The sequence below is a fragment of the Protopterus annectens genome, chromosome 11.part0, assembly GCF_019279795.1.
Source record: "Protopterus annectens isolate FY-2018-M chromosome 11.part0, PAN1.0, whole genome shotgun sequence".
Lineage (NCBI taxonomy): Eukaryota > Metazoa > Chordata > Ceratodontiformes > Protopteridae > Protopterus > Protopterus annectens.
Window position 1 is genome coordinate 1,038,916,741 of NC_056745.1, and position 17,679 is coordinate 1,038,934,419.

A 17,679-nucleotide genomic window follows, 5' to 3' on the forward strand; every position below is an offset into this window, starting at 1 on the left:
TCTACCCACAGGTTATGACTGCAGCAATGTGAGATGAAGAACATAGTACAGTTTTGTACCTACCATAAATGTAGATGTTCGAAGATCCACATTGCTGCAGTCCAATTTACCCTCCCTCCTTCCCCTCTGTAGTTTGGGGTGTTGGTGTGGTTTGTGGTGTAAATATTATTTCTACATGGATGATTGGGTGTTTTTCCTTTTTTGGCTATGGTCTTTCTTTTTAAGGCCTTCTGACATCTGGGGCAAGAAAGACTGAGAAGATGGCGTCGGCCATGCGCTTTAGTACTACGGCGTACTGACGTCAGATCTGAGCGCCATGACCGACGCCAGCCTAACACTTTGGTATTCGGGCCGACCGAGGACAGCGGACTACCCACAGGTTATGACTGCAGCAATGTGGATCTTCGAACATCTACATTTATGGTAGGTACAAAACTGTACTTTCCTTACAGTGGCAGTGTTTCAATTTCACTATGGCATATACTTTGTATAGAAGGCAAAAAAGAAAGATCCAAACAGCTGTTTGGCTCTTGCATTGCTTAGTGTAAAAAATAGCCTAGTTTTTGAGCAGTAGCAGCAGCAGCAGTCTAGCTAACTGGCACATTCCTTTACTTTCTGTAACAGGCCAAAAAAGCAGTTTGAATAATGGACAATGTTTCTTCCATCAAAGATCCAGTAGCTTGTGAACTGATGGAAGGGAGTCAGTTTCATCCAGGACTTGTAATGTTGCAGTGTGGAAACACTTCAGCACATTCCCCTAAAAGTAGAATCTTGACTTTACTGCCACTGTCTTGTGAGATCTATTCTTGTATCTTTAGTGGCTGCTGACACTGTTATCAATATTTACCTCTTGTCTTATCAATGTGGGAGATGCTCCTTTCCTTTATTACCCATATATTTCACTTTGATTGTGGCTCCTTGTTTTCAAGACATCCACTCACTGGTGGTGTTCCAAATGTATGCCCTTAATGTAATTTATCATCCAGGAAAGACACTTCTGTTCATTACTTTTCCTGGTTCCTGAAATCAGTGGTTATCCTCGCTGTATTCCGTAGTTCAGGAATATTTACATTTTTATGCTTACAGGATGTTCTACAGGAACAAAGTGCCTTGAACTTCATGTTATCAGAATATCCCAGTTTGTGTCATACAGGGAAAGAGCACTACCAGTTCAGACTATTGCTAAGAGTATTTTTTGTTGTGCCAAAAAAGACCTCAGCATGTTCGCCTGCTGTGTAGATTCCATGATGGGTAACTCCTGAGAAGCTATTCTGAGTATCTTGTTTCTGAATAAGCATGTCCTCAAGGTCTTGATGTCTATGCAACAAAATGTGTCGGCCTAAGTAACTAGTATACAGCAGTAACTTTTTTTGAGAGAGAGGGCAGAAACTATTCCCTTGATGAATAATGCTATGTTTTCTTTGGGTTATGGCAAATTCATTGCTGGACCCTTGTAGTTCAGTTCCAGTAAATATTTTTGTAGTAAGAGCTCTGAAAGTACAGTTCAATTGTTTTTATTAGCATGTGAAAAAATCACCCTATAACCGCATCATGCTGAGGACAAGGTACATCTCAACTGTTAACCAGGTTTATAGCTTCATGAACCGAATGGAATGCATAGTAGATTACACTAGCCTGGGGATTGTAGACATATTTGAATATTTGTGTCTGATGTTTCTCTTAATACTTGTAAGCAGTGTTAGTGGTGCTGCAGTATGTGAATTTGCTGAAAAGGCTGACTAGTGACTGTTGTAAATTAAGTACCTTGTTTTGTATCCACCTCTCATTAGCCATGAGCCATGCAGGTTTTCAAAATATATTTTTTGGTAGATTAAGCTTTCAACATCCCAGGGTTTGTAACTGGGAATGTATGAGCTTTGAAGAAGGAAAGATTTTTCCCCACAACAGTTGCCATTCTGTAAATGCTGCAGTAAAATTTGGTGCTGTGAAAATGTATGCAGTTTTCTGTTTCTTGAATTACCCTGTACATTTCTTATATGGCTTTCATTTATCATGTCTTTTGCGGAAGACTGGAACAGCATTTATTTAATGGCAAACTGGAATAATTGTCTCTAATTTCAGATATGAGGACAGGAGAGAGTTTCATTTATCAAGAGGATCACACTCCTTAACCTCCTTGGGAGATCCTGTCATGGGGTGCTATAAAACAGACCGCATCCAATAGGTTAATCCCCGATTTAGAAGGAGCATTGTAAACTATCATGTTTGTCTACTCTCTTTGCACAGACGTTTGGGAGGCAGTAATAGTTTGCCATTGTGATTATTTGTATTGTGACCTGTTGAAGACGTACAACCATGTGCCCTGCAATGTCTTGCTGAAGATACCAGAACAGAGTAGTGTGGTGGTGTAGCACTGCTCCTTCTTGTTATTCGGTCCCTGTGCTTGAGGCGAAGAAAGTGTGTGTCCCATCTTGACATTAAATCAGATAGGCGGGTATAAGACTCCATCAAGGCTTCAGTTTATGATTTTCATGGGATATCAGGGTGCAACCAAGGTCCAGAGAGTATCTAGTTTAGGGTTGTGAAAGCTTCATCTTTTTTTGGTGCAAATGATGATGACCTCTTTGCCTCGTGACTTTTTTCTTCTGAATTTGAAGCAATAGTTATGAAAATAATCACCTCCAAATCAGAGGCTATGGTTTTCTGAACTGCATTCTGAAGGAGAGAAGGAATGGGAGGTGTCTGTGTATCTTTAGGATGCCTTGTTCATTAGTAAAATTAAAGGGGATCAGGAGATTGACTAGTAGATGGGCAGACCAGCAGCAATACTTTGCACTGGACTGTAGTGTTTTTTAAACACCTTTATTGAATTATCCCTTAAGACATAGACAAACATAAATGAATAAAAAAAGACAACAAACCATATCAACATTTTTCATTTACATACATTATACATTGCATATGTTTTCTTTCTTTATAACTGTCATCAGTCCAACATTACAAAACTGCTCAATTCCTGTCTTTCTTTATAGGTTCAAAGATTCATAGATGTATACTAGGCTAATGACCACTACAGCCTTTATTAGCCTAGCCGTGCACTCTAAATGTGTCCCACAAGTTATATGTTTTAGACACTTGTATAGGGGATGATTAAGGATGTTCTTCGTGTTTCACTGTTGCAGTCATCACACTTGGATTATCTGCCTGCAGGTAGCCCTCAGTCGGCCCGAATACCAGACTTAGTATTTCTGTGTCGGATGCTGTCGCTCCAGGACTGACTTCAGGTCGTCAGGGGTATGAAAACAGACAGCCGACACCATTACATCAGTCTTTCTTGCCGAGAAGCCTGAAGCAGAAGCAGTTCGCAAGTGCCGGTCGGCCACTACCTGAATTTTCATTTACAAATTTAATAATCCTTAAGTCCTCTAAAGCTAAGTACCCCGTTGGGGATCCTTTTTTCTTGCTCTAACCGATGTCATAAAACGTTAACAGTTGTCTTGCCTGTGGAAAGCAAATACCTCACAGAGATTTTCATTCTTACTGCGTCACCTGTTTAGGCCTAGACCGTGACGTCCTTCGTTGTCGGTTTTGTGCCTTATTTAACTCCTGAAAAATTCGTCGTCGGGCTCTCTTTGTTGCTAAATTCTTTCACTGTCGATCTCCATATTCTGAAATGGCTTCAGTAAGCCATCTGATTACAGATATTCTGAAAAAACTTAAAGGTAAAGACAGAGACAGACTGCGTAGGTCCAAAACTGCCAACGACGCTTGCATTAACCTAGTCGCCAGTCCGCCGGTACCCAGTGAGGCACTTTCGCAGCCCCTGATGCCCGCTTCAGTGGATTTGCAGGCCTCTACTGAGACCCATTCGAAGTCTGGTATGCCGTGAGACTCTTCATCGACTATGGAACCTGCGGATGTCTCTTCCTTGGATGGGTCCGAAGCTGCTGAGCAGCCACCGGCTTCTGAGGCAGTTATTCGCTCAGCAGATGTTTGACTCAAACCAACTTCTTTTTTAACCAAAACTACGGAGTTTCTTAGGCCCAGAGTATGCACTACACCTAGAAAACCGACGACCAAGGAGCATGCACCTGCTCCCATGCCACAAAAACAAATGCTTAGAATGGCTGAAGACCTTATTATGCTGATTAGGGGAAGTCAGCCTTCCCCTGCTAAGAGACAGAGTCCAGTGCCCTTCAGCTTCTACAGACCAAGAGTCTGATGATGCTGAAATTTCTGATTATGAAGACATACCCTTATATGCTTTTGAGTAAGAGGAATCCATTCCCTCTGCCTCCCCTCCAGAGGATTTTTCTTTTGGTGAAACCTTGCATACATTACGAAAGCATTTCCACTGGGAATGCCAAGACTATCCTCAGACCAAAAAGAGACCCAGAGATCATTTCCCAGGGGCCTAAAGGTATCAAGGCTACTACAGCCAAGAATCCCACCCCTTCGGACAGGGATTCCAGAGCTTTGGACAGATGGTGTAAGAAGGTATATACCTCTGCAACTCTCGCTATTAAGGCATTGAATTGTCAGTTTCACATGCTGAAGTACCAGCAACATATTATGGAACTTATCAAACAAAAATTGGCAACCTTTTCAGATTGTGCTGAAAATAAAGAATTGCAGGAGCTTATGCACTCTGCAAGCCAAGTCAGCAAGCATACTTTGCAGTGTGGCTATGACACCCTAGAAGCATCTTGTCGGGCAGCTGTCACTGGCTGTGTACTGAGAAGACATGCTTGGCTGAAGGAGCAGACCTTGGCCAGACCATGTCAAATTAAAGTTACTAGACGCTCCTTTGAATAAGGACTGTTTGGCGCCAAAGCAGAAGAGGTTCTTAAAAAGATGGAAGAAAAAGTTAAGTCAATGCAGTCCGTTAAAGAGTTCTTACAAGTGCAACCCTCTAGATTCAGTAGACATTGCCATTCCAAACACTGGTCCTTTCCAGCCCCCTCCAGGCCTTCTCAAACCAGACCCAGGGGAAACAAACCACCCAGACTTCAGTCTCAGGGTATGCAGAGATCTAAGCAATGGAGTGCCCCCACCCCTAAAGCAGGGAGTGGTAAGCAACCTCCTTATGGAAAAAGCTCACGACTTCTTTACTCCACTCCCCAGTCCTACCCAATTCCTTGTGCCCTTAGGAGGAAAACTTAGCCTTCATGCAAAAAAATGGATGTCCATCACTCAGGACTGGTGGGTCCTCAACATTGTATCCCAGTGATTCAAATTTTATTTCCATTCATTGCCAACCCCAAGCGGGTTTCCAGACCTTCCTCCAAACCAGTGGACAGAGGCTCAAAACCAAGTACTTTCCCTGCTCAATATCAGAGCTATTCAGCCGGTTCTAGTAGAACAGAGGGGTCAAGGATTCTACTCCAGACTCTTCCTGGTACCCAGGAAAGAGGGCTCTCGGCGCCCAATCCTGGATATTTCCATTCTCAACGCCTTCCTGGTGGTACCAAAATTTAAAATGCTTACCCTGCAACAGCTTCTTCCTATGCTAGCCAAGGATGCCTGGTTAGTCACCCTAGACTTAAAATAAGCCTATCTGCATATCCCCATAAGGGAATCATGCAGGAAGTATCTACATTTCAGGGTAGGGTCTATGCATTATCATTTCTCTGCACCTCCCTTAGGCTTATCTACTGCACCCAGAGTATTCACAAAATGCTTGGCTTCAGCCATTGCATACTGCAGGCAGAGAAATATCCAAATTTACCCATACTTGGATGTCTGGCTGATTCAGGTGGTCAGTCAGGAATTGCTGCTGCAGCGTCTGACATTTGTGAAAAACCTTCTCACTTACTTGGGGTACACCATCAACGAAAAGAAATCAAAACTGGTACCCAGTCAAAAGATTGTATTCCTGGGACAAGCTTGGACACAACTTCCCAGATGGCATTCCTCACCTCAGAAAAACAAGTCTATCTGACAGACTACTTCAAACAAATGGCCACCAGAACCCAGCTATCTGCAAGAAAAATACTGCAAACCCTAGGGTTCATGGTTTCATGTATACTGCTGATTCCATATGCAAGACTGCATATGAGGAAACTCCAATGTTACTTAAAAAGTCTTTGGTGCCAACATTCTCAGGACCTGGAAACGGTCATTCCTATCATACCCTGTCTAAGGACAGAGTTCCTCTGGTGGGCAGAAGCATGCAACCACAACAAGGGACTGCCATTTACTCAACCCCAATCCACCCAGACCCTAACCACAGATGCATCATACTATGCCTGGGGGGCACACATGGACGGAATATGTATTCAGGGCCACTGGAGCCCAAGTAAAATTCATCTGCACATCAACCAAAAAGAGATGCTAGCTGTACAGAATGCCCTGACAGCTTTCAGATCCCTAATCTTTCCAGGACAACTGCTAATAAAAACAGACAACACCACAGTTATGTGGTACATCAACAAGCAGGGGGGAACCAATTCCTACCCACTCTGAGGCTAGCCATGCCCTGTGGAACACGTCCTTGGACATTCAAGTCCATCTACAAGCTCAATTCCTGCCAGGCAAACAAAACTTGCTGACAGATGTCTTAAGCAGAAATCTCCTAGACTCACAAGAGTGGCAATTGGAACACAGCACCTTCAACCTTCTGATCCAGAAATGGGAGATGCCAGAGGTGGATCTCTCTGCCTCCCCCTACAACCACCAGTTCAGCAAATTCTGCACCAGGAATCCTTACAGCAGGGCCTGGAAAGTAGATGTCCTATCTTTTCAGTGGGTAGATCTCTCAATCTCTGCCCCTCCTTTCAAGAGCATTGCTCAAGATAAAACAGGACAGACCAAGGACAATTGTGATTGCCTCAGACTGGCCACACCAGCAGTGGTACCCACTCCTATGCAGCCTGACATCAGTGCCACCCTGGCATCTACACCAGAATCCAACCCTCCTGTCTCAGCAGAAGAAATAGATTCTACATCTACAACTGCAAACCCTAAATCTTGCAGCCTGGCTTATTCCTTGAATCCATAAAACAAACAAAGTCTGGTCTATCACTCCAAGTACTCCAAAAACACTTCTGTGCGCCAAAGAGAAAGATTTATTGAGCAAAGCTTCGGGTTAACCACCCTTCATCAGTACATAACATTGAAATCATTCTAAAATCATTTAAATAGGTAACACTGTTAAAGCACATGATTCAGCCAGCCTAACAAAAACACCTTCCAATTATATACTAAAATACTGCTTATTCACATAACAATTAAGACACTAATATATTTTATATATAGAGAGAAGAATTATATATTAAAAATATTTAAAATAACCAATCTATAAACTATAAAATACAAAACATTTAAAAGACTAAATATTTTCTCTTTGCTTTTTAACTAATGTTGGTTTCAAACTAACCATTACATTTAAACCTGGTTCTGCCTCAGCATCTAGCCTAATAATCCATTCTAACTGTCTCAGCTCTAACATGTTATTAATATCCCCTCCCTCATACCAATATCTACTCTACAAATTACTCTGAATTTAAATATATGTCCCTCATTTTCAACAATATGTTTGCTGAGTGCATTTGTTAATATTCCCCTTCTAATTTCCGATTTATGCTCTATTATACGTTCTTTTAGTTTTCTTGTCGTCTTTCCTACATAATATGCTGGGCAGTTATTCCTTGAATCTCCCAGCAACCTTAAGCAAACAGGTGCTGGACGTCATTCTTGAAGCCAGAAGACCCAGTACAAGAAAATCCTATGCTGATAAGTGAAAAAGGTTCTGCTCATGGATTCAGTCTAAAGGAGAGGACACAGCATTGCCCTCTCTGCCTCTTATCCTGGATTACTTGGCAGATCTACTCCACAAAGGCCTGTCCTTCTCCTCCATTAAGATACATGCCACAGCCATTTCTGCTCATTACAACACTGAGCCACCTCTCTTCTTGCACCGTCTTATCAAACAGTTCCTGAGAGGGGCAAACAACTTAAGGCCACCAAGGAGAGCACCCACCCCTGCTTGGGACCTTAACTTTGTACTGGAAAAGCTCATGCTTCCCCCTTTTGAATCTGCTTCATCAGCAGAGTTAAAATTCCTCTCTCGGGAAAACAGCCTTGCTTCTAGCCATCACTTCAGCTAGAAGAGTGTCTGAGCTACAAGCACTGATGGCTGCGGAACCTTTCATTATTTTCCATGCTTACAGGGTTTCCCTCAGGACTAACCCTTCCTTTATGCTTAAAATGTTATCCATTGTGGTTCTCAATCAATCCATCCATTTGCCAACCTTCTTCCCTAATCCTCAAAATAAAGGGGAAAGGATCCTGCACTTCTTGGACGTGCACAGACAGCTCAGATTCTACCTTGATAGGACATAGCCCTTCATAAAATCTGACCAGCTACTAGTCAGCTTGGCAACAAGGGCAGAGGGCAAGGCCATTTCAAAACAAACTATTTTCAAATGGATAGCACACTGCATCCATTTCTGCTACAAGCACCATGGAAAACCAACCCCTCAGGAAGTCAGAACACATTCTACTAGGCCAACATCTACCTCTACAGCATTTCTACCAGGAACATCCTGGAGCCTGCTACCTGGAGTTCTGTACACACCTTCACCAAGAATTACCACCCGCCTATGTTTTCCAAATCCAGGGCAGGATTTACACAGCAGTCTTGCAAGGCAAACTAGCTAGCCCTAACTCTTCTTGACTGCCTTCACCCTTCTTCAACTTTGGGAATCCACCCAAGTGTGATGACTGCAACAGTGAAACACGAAGAACATAGTACAGTTGTGTGCACTTACCATAAATGTAGATTTTCGAGTATATTTACTGTTGCAGTCCTCGTTTCCCTCCTTCCAACCCCCTGGTTTTCTCTCTCTCTCCTATCTATGTCTATTACTAACCCCTTCTGTGGTATTGGTATTTACCTTTTACTGGTGGTGTTTTCCCCACCTTAACCTAGTTCCCTATTTGGGGGGCTCCTGACATTTGAGGCAAGAAAAACTGATGTAATGGCGTTGGCTGCCTGTTTTTATACCCCTGATGACCTGACATCAGTCCTGGAGCAACAGCATCTGATGCAGAAATACCAAGTCTCTGGTATTCGGGCTGACTGAGGGCTGCCTGCAGGCAGATAACCCAAGTGTGATGACTGCAACAGTGAATACACTCGAACATCTATAGTTATGGTAAGTGTACACAACTGTACTTTATGACATGATTTACTGATTGCCTATGTCCATCAGAGATGTGGGTGCCAGAACAGGGTTGAATTTTTGATTTCCCATCCAGTGGTCCAAGTTGCACTTAAATAGGTTTAGGGAGGGAATTTTTTTTTCACATGGATGAGGAGCCTGTTCCCGAGAAAGTGAATTCTCTAAGATACTTACCTATCTCGTCAACATGTTCTATTTACATTGCAAGCAAAATAAATCTAGTAGTTCTGATTCTGTTTGTTTGGCAGATGTGCAAACGTTTCATCAGAGTGGGGTCCAGAGATGCCTTGTATGCCAGGCATAAATCACCTCTCAGTAGTCTATAAGAGACCGAGTGTAGAGATAGGGCTTTGAGAGGTCTGCATAGGAGATTGTGTTTATGCCATGTATTCTTTTTGTAAGGAACCTTTGTTGACATTCCATTTCCTTGTATGTGTTTGGTCAGGTCAGTACTGAAGGGGGCATTATACTCAATGATGGGTCTGATGAGGGCCGAGTATAGTGGTACAATGACTTCCCTGGACCTAGATGCCAGGTACTAATAAGTTAAACAACATATTTCCGTACTGCCTTGGATACATGCTGGTCTAAGGCCAGGTTGCTGTCTACATGTGTTCCCAGATCCCTGACTAGTGGGTCAGATGTTCTTCATGTTTCACTGTTGCAGTCATTACATTTGGGTAAACTGCTGGCAGGTTGCCCTCAGTTGGCCTGAATTCCAAAGTCTTGGGTCCTGCATCGGTTGCTGTCTCCTCTTCCATGACGTCATGTCATCAGGGGTATAAAACATGCAGCCAACACCATTTATATTTCTGTACTGCCTTGGATACATGCTGGTATAAGGCCAGGTTGCTGTCTACATGTATTCCCAGATCCCTGACTAGTGGGTCAGTTCTTAAGGTTATATTATTGGTGAAGTAGTTTCCTGGAGTGGTCGACTTCCCAAAAGGTGCTATAATGCATTTTCTGGCATTGAGTTTTAAGCTGTGGCTTTGGCACCAGTCAGTTGTCTGTGTTAAAACCCTCTTGCAAGATGTTACCGTCTTGGGGAAATTCTATGACTGCTCCCAGTTTGCAATCCTCTTTAGATTTAGTAAGCCTATGGCCTTTGGCCTTTGACATTGACAAAGAACTGTGGGCTTTAAATCTCAATCCTCCTCCTTAACATTATTCTGCGTACATTGGTCCCACAATTTCGATATATTTGTATATAATTTGCTCCCTCTTCCAGACCCATTATTTCTTTTACAATGTTTAGTACTTCAAATACAGATGGTTTAGACTTTGATGTCCATTTCCTAGTAATTGTTTTTTTTTTTAGCAGCCACCAAAATTTAACTTAACAGTGCCTTACTATGTGTAGTTAGTTCAGACCCTGTATCCCATCTCAAAAGAATAATTTCCTTAGTTACAGCCATTTGCTCACCCAGCATTTCTGACAGAGTACTCTCTAGGGAATTTTTAAAGTCTGCAGACTCATTACACTCCCAAAACATATGTTCCCAGTCACCTCTTTATTCTGAATCACAACTTCAGCATTTGCTGTCCACCTGAGGAAAAATTCTTTGAATTCTGCTTGGGGTATAAAAGCACCTATGCAAACACTTAAAAAATCCGAACTTTCTGGACGTTGTTTCATAAGTGGGAGCCATATATATATATGTCCTCCTATTGTTCCATTGTAAATTGCTCTTACAGTCTCTCTTCCCAATGTTTTCTAACCTTCCCTGGTTATTTTTTTATGGTTATTGTGCAATATTTTCTATGCCCCACTAATTATCATTTTTTTAACATGTTCTATATTCAACTAAAGCTTTTACCGAACAGGTCTTTCACTTATGATCCACTTAGCTCTTTCTCTTTGCCAGTAGTCTATCAATCCCTGGTAAGGAAGGCAGTCTGTCGCCTGGAGTCCAAACATCATCTTGGTCTCATCACACTCTATTACCTTTCTGTCTGTAGTTATTTGTTCCCAATACCTTAGTTTCCTTTTCCAATTTTCTCCATTAAATTCCAACCCCCCCCCACTTGCTTATTTTCTGTACCCCTACCTAGAGTAATTCCTATTGTCAAAATCTATTATCCATTCTCACGTTGGCTTAGTTCTTAGAATAATTTCTGCTATTTTATGAACATAATACTCTGCCTGGTTATTGTTATTCTCTTTAAGGGTCTGCATACAAAATCCCACTCTGTCCTTATTTCCTGAACTTCTCTCCTGCTGCATCATCTTATTCTACTTTGAATTTTAACTTTATGCTTGTGTTAATGTTTTATATATATATATATATATATATATATATATATATGTGTGTGTGTGCACATGTATATACACCACACACACACATATATGGATGTGTGTGTGTGTGTCTGCTCCTTAACTTTGTAGCTCTGAAGTATCCCTTCAAATCAGGTAATCCTGAACCATCTTGTTCTGTTGGAACGATTGCTCTTAATTCTTGCCTTCTTCCCCTCACAGATCATTTCTTTCAACTATTTAATTATTTTCCTGAATGTCTCCTCTGATTGGTAAAAGTATGCCTGACCCGTATATAAGACTAAAGGGACTAAAACATTTTCACTGCTCGTATCTTACTGTCCATATCCATAAACAAGAGCTTCCAGTTTCTCATTTTTATTATTTTCTTTTGTTTATTCTTTCACCACATGTCCTTAGCTGCCATAATATGTCTTTTTTAATCCATACACTTAAATACTTTACATTCCCCATAAATATGGGTATTATTGAACAGTTTGCATTTGGGTACATAATTAATGGCTAAAGCCTTTGTTTTATCTTTGTTAATTTTATATCCCGATAATACTTGAAACCGTCTCAGAATGTGTGACAACATTGAGATGTCTTTTTCTGTGTTTGTCAGGTATAAAATACACTTTTTCTCAAAGTATTCTTACATACCTAATATCCCGCATCCCCTCTCTCTTCTATCAGTAGGGTTTAGCTCCACAGTCTTGACATAAGCCACTTTTCATAAACATTTGGGTAGAGTCATTGGCGAATAGCCCTTGTTTTTCATAATCTATGTATAGTAAAGATGGAAGGTCCATTTTTTGAGAAATGCAGTCAGCCACACATTTCTAAATTATTCTATTCATTCATGTCAGATAACTAAAACAAAAAACATATTAATGTTGTGTTAAAGGATGAAGGCATGGAAGAAGCTAAGGCAGTGCCTGACCGTAATATGTATGCCTGGATCACTCTGTCCTCCACTGGTGGACTTCATGTCAATCAGAGATGTATAACAGGTGGCCTCTTATTTATTTATTTATTTTACATTTGTTGACCGGGTTTGTCCGACTGAGCTAAGTAGCCCTTTTTCAGTGGAGGCCTGGGGCTTCACATGTTCTACAGATATCATTTACAAAAATAAGTAAACAATCAACAACTGGTTTACACAAAATATTCAAAGCAACATATACATGAAAAAACAGGATTTACTACAGTAAACTAATCATTATGTCTGCCAGAGTTTGAATCCTGCATCATTCAGAAGGACTAACAATAGTTTTGTCACCAGACATAAAATCTTACATTATGCAGACAAGAATGTATGTAATGTGCTTAGGATAGTGAAGTTAATGTGAGACAAGGTCTCGAAAATTAGAGAAAGTTACATAAGTTGGGAGCAGATAAAGCTGATAAGCTGTTTAAGGTAGTTGAGTACAGAGGCAGGTCCATTGGCTTAACAGGTATTCTTTAGTGGCTAGCTTAAATTGACTAAGTTGCTTGAGTGACCTGATCTCTAGTGGGAGTTTGTTCCAGGCCTTGGAAGGATTATAGCTATAGAGAATAAATCCTTTCTTAGTTTTAGGTTTGTGGATTTGTAGCAGATCTAGGTTAGAGTTCTGGCGGGATCTAGCAGGTGAATAGTGGGAGATGACAGATGATAGGGTAGGATAGTAAGAAGGTTGATAAAGGATAAAAAGTGGATTATCTGGAGTTGAGGGAGAAGAAGCTGGTGAGGTACTTCAAGCCAGTTAAGGTGTTTGAGTGAGAGACAGTGATGTGACATGTAAGTTTGATGGGCTGCAAATTTGGCTATCTTGTTGTAGGTAGATTCAGGTTTGGCAAGGAGTGTGGAGATGCGGCAAGTAAGAATTTGAGAGCCACATAATAGATTAGGTAAGAGGTAGGCATAAGAGAGTGTTACTTTAGCTTCACTGGTGAGCAACTTTTTGTTGCGGTATAGGAGCCCTAGTTTATGGTGAGTTTTCTTGATACAGTTTTTAATGTGTAGATCAAATTTAAGTTAGTAGTCAATGATGACACAAAGGAGTTTAGTGCTAGTTTCCACCATGATGTGTGTGTTATTGAGGGACAGGATTGTGAAAGAGGATTTAATGTGGTTGTAGTTTTTAAGAAGAAAAAGCAGTAGCTTAGTTTTATTTGGGTTAAGGATAAAGGTTATCAGAGAGCCAGTTTTCTACTGAGTTAAAGGAAGTCTGTGTTCTAGAGATGCGTTTGGAGGGAGAGTCAGCAATAGTGATGACAGTAGAGTCATCAGCATATTGGACCAGTGATGACTGAGGACAGGAAGAATAAAGATTAGTGAAGATGTTGAAAAGTAGTGGAGCAAGGATGGAACCCTGAGGGGCACTCATTTTAACTGGGAAAGGAGGGGAGAGTGCAGATTGTCACTTCACTGCTTGAAATCTGTTAGTGAGGTAGCTGGAAACCCGTGTAACAGTAGCAGGGGAGAAGTTAAGGTTGGTTAGTTTGTACAGGAGAGGGTGAGAAACTGTTTTGAAAGCTTTAGAGAGATCTAAGAATAGGCAGGAGACAAGTTTGTTATCTCTGGCAAAGGATATAGTATTAAGGAATGATAGTAGGGCAGTAGTAGTACTATGCTTTGGTCTAAAGCCATGTTGAGTAGGTGTGAGCAGATTTTCAGAGAGTAGGTAGGGCATAACTTGTTTATGTATGCATTTTTCTAGAACTTTAGAGAGAGGTGAGAGGATGGCAATTGGTCTAAAATTAGTGATGTCTGGGGAGTTGCATTTTTTATGTATTGGTAGGGTGAAGAATTGTTTCCATATGGAAGGGACTTTGGACTCTAAAATGGAGCAGTTGATTAAGATAGATACAGGGAGAGCAAGAGAGTCAGCAGCTGACTGAAGGAAAAGGGAAGGAATGTTGTCTGTAGAAGCTGAGCTAGTGGGTACAGGTTTGAGGGGAAAATAATTTGATGAGAGTATAGTGGGATTTGATAAGAGAGTGGTTTGAAATATTATTAAAGGTAGACGAGTTGGCACTGAGGTTAAATAGTTTGGGTGTAGAGTCAATGAAATATGTGTTGAAGGTGGAGGCAGTATCTTTGGGAGTCTTATCAGGACAAGGATTGGGGGAGTATTTGGTTGGGCTTGTTGAGGTAGACCGGTACAGACTAGCCAGTCAAAACAGTACATTTTGAAGCTAACCCTTGTGATCATACTCTGGCTATGTCACAGGGTGGCATCTCTCCTAACATCTCCATTTTTCCCAGTGCTTCAAGTACACTACTAAGCAGTGGCCTCCATACACTTCTTTATATCAAATCATAACTCATCTCACCTCCCTTCTATCAGATATACCCCATCTAGATTTTTACATCTTGGTGTGTTTATCTTTGTTGTCTGTATTGTTGAGTGCTGCATTTCTTCACCACCAAGGCTTAAAACCTTTCCTTTCTTAAAACCACATAACCTTCTGATTTTACAAAAGCCACATTGTGTCTGGCTTTTGTGCTATTTTTTTTTTGTATTACCTTGCATTACATCAGAATCACTTCAGGTAACCAGTACATAATTGATGTTGGAGAGTCATGTTTTTGCTTGTGCACTGGAAGCTGAGACAATCCTTAATGGATTTGTTGAGTAACTTGAATTGTGTAGGATTAGCCATTGTGTTTGTGATTTACAATACTTTGTTAAACTTGTAGAGAATCAGGGAAGTTTCATCTTTTTGCCTTAAAAATGGGGAAGATGAAGATGCTTTTCCTTTCCTTTACACACACAAATGTGTGCTTATGTGCATGCATGCTTGCATGCCTTATGTAAGTCTGTGCCATTGAAATTTTTGTTTTGATAATGGATACCATTAAAAAAGTCTGATGTTTAAGTCTGTCATTCTGATATTTAAAGTCTTAGTTGTTAGTCGTTTGTTTTTTGCAGTAACATACCTTCTGAGTGAGAGGTAAGGAAACATCACGTCTTTTTGTGCCTGAAAATAGTGGTAACTCATAATGGGACCAACTCCAGGCTTTTGAATGTAAAAGGGTATTTTAAATGCTAAGCAGTGAGCCCTATATGACGAGGAGTTCTCTGGGCTGGGGTGACCATTTAGACAGAGTGGATTAGAAAGTGCATTCAGGATGTGCCATATCTTGATGTTGGAAAGTCATGTTTTTGTCTTTTTTTTTACCCACTGCACCATCTCAGACCATACCAACATAACCTTTTTTCCACCTTTCAACCGATTTCCATGATAATCTGTATGATAGACAATGGGACCTACTACTTTGTCTTGCATAGTGACAACAAACCCCTATGTTGAAATGAAGGGATGCCCACTTTTTTGACTGGTTAGTTGGAGAATGAATGGAGTAGCAGACTGCATGTGGGAAATGTGCAACATTTCCATCACTGATAGTGCTAAACTGATGACAGCCTCTGTCTCACTTTCCCACAAGTCCCTCATTATGTGTATATCCATTTAGAGATTGTTTTTCTTTCATCTGGAACCTAGAATGAAATACAGACCTGAAATAGATGCTAAGAAGATAGCAGAGGTTACCATTTTTTAAAGACCTCATGATGTGTATTGCCTCATTTAGAGGGATGTCAGAAAAGTACTGTCAGCTGTCCTTTAACATGAGTGAGTTTCTCATTTTATTGAGATAAACATTTTATTAAATTGTGTTAGCTATCAGGAGCACTTGCTTATCAAGCATTTGCTCTTCCATGCTGTTTAGTAGTATTCGGTAATTTCATTATGTTTAAATTTTTTTTTTTTTTTAATAAATTCATAGTTATGGCAGTGGATATCTTTGAAAGTGCTCGTTTTGAAGGGGCCAAAGTTCCTTGTTTTGAGAACATAAGGGAAAAATATCATGAAGACCTGAAGTCCATTGTCCTTTTTCCGGAGAATTTGTTCAGACCCACTGAGAGCAAAGGTAAGCCAATGTGTCAGGATTCATTTCCAGTCATATGAGAAACTTCAATTCTTCAAGTACGTAGCTTTATAAACTTTTACTTTTTTAACAGGCAGTGCCTGACATCCAGTATACCTTTCTGTTAAACTTTTTAGTGCAGAAGAAAGATCCCTGAGCAACATTCTGAATCATAATGGTTTTACTGACATTTAGACCTAATATGTGTGATGCAGCACTATTTCACATTTGTACCAGTCCTGTTTTCTCACTTTTCACTTCTGCTGTTGAGCAGTCTGTGGTCAGTCTGAGGTCCTGGAAAAAAAATTAGTGTAAGATACTGAAAAACTGTCATGTTAGCATGGTAAGTGCATCAGAAGAGGTATTGTTTAATATTACTGAGAAGCTAATTGATGGGTTTCTTCAACACTGTATGGATATTCACTTAGCTGCACATGTGCTTTCTCTTTAGTCACTTCCATCTCTGTAAAATCTTAGAATATATATGTACACATGTAACTACTGTTTGTGTATAAATGTAAATAGAAATGTAATTATTCTGTGTTTGTCTGGAACTTAGTATAATGCACTGTAAGCAAATGGAGCTTTTCTCCCCAGGCCTCTGCTGAAAATGGGTATTACCCAGTCGAACTTTGCCGTTAAACAAAGACAAATGAATAAATAAAAAATATTGTCTGCAGCCAACAGGCTTTCATATTCTAATCTTTATACCATCAAGATCTTCAACTTTGCCATTTCAGACATATAGGCATTTTTATGCAAAGTAAAACACTGTTAGTGCAGCAGTTAGAAGCATTTCTGTCAAAATAAATTGTAGTATTTTTCAATAATTGCAGTTGCACTTGCTGACATTTTCAGTAGTCTACCATATTTCAGATATCTGGAAAAGTTCTGGTCTATACCTGTACTACTGACATGATAGAAACAAAATCCGTAAATGGCACCGGCAGACACACTTAAGTTGTTCTGGATTCTGCACTTCTTGAAATGTTTGTCTAGACACTTCTCATCTTAGGTATTGATTGGCGGCTTCCTGAATTCACTACATATACGTATCACAGTGTCTTTGGGGCATATTTGTTTTTAACAAAAGTCTTTGGTTTCTTCTTAGAATGTTTCCAGCCTCACCATGAACAAGTTATCTCAGTTGCTCACACTTCACAACCACAGCTCCTGGCTGTACTCTTATTTTTATATTCACATGTAAGTAATTTCCCTCCCTTCAGTTTACATGATTAGACAAGTAAGCAAGCAGATTACACACTGACTGCTACAGTGTATTCTTGTTCTGACTTGGTATTTTGAGTGTTTGACGAGGCATTGCATTGTATACACTGCTACGTTGCCTAGTCTAAACTTTA

General features: G+C 40.5%; 1 protein-coding gene across 1 annotated transcript in view; it reads left to right on the forward strand.

Annotated features, from left to right (window-relative positions):
* CELSR1 (cadherin EGF LAG seven-pass G-type receptor 1) overlaps positions 1 to 17,679 on the forward strand; it is a 2,549,932-nt gene that overhangs the window by 2,175,293 nt on the left and 356,960 nt on the right. Inside the window, exon 20 of the mRNA XM_044088384.1 lies at positions 16,178 to 16,321. Coding sequence (XP_043944319.1) covers positions 16,178 to 16,321 — 144 coding nt within the window. The remainder of the gene's footprint in view (positions 1 to 16,177; positions 16,322 to 17,679) is intronic.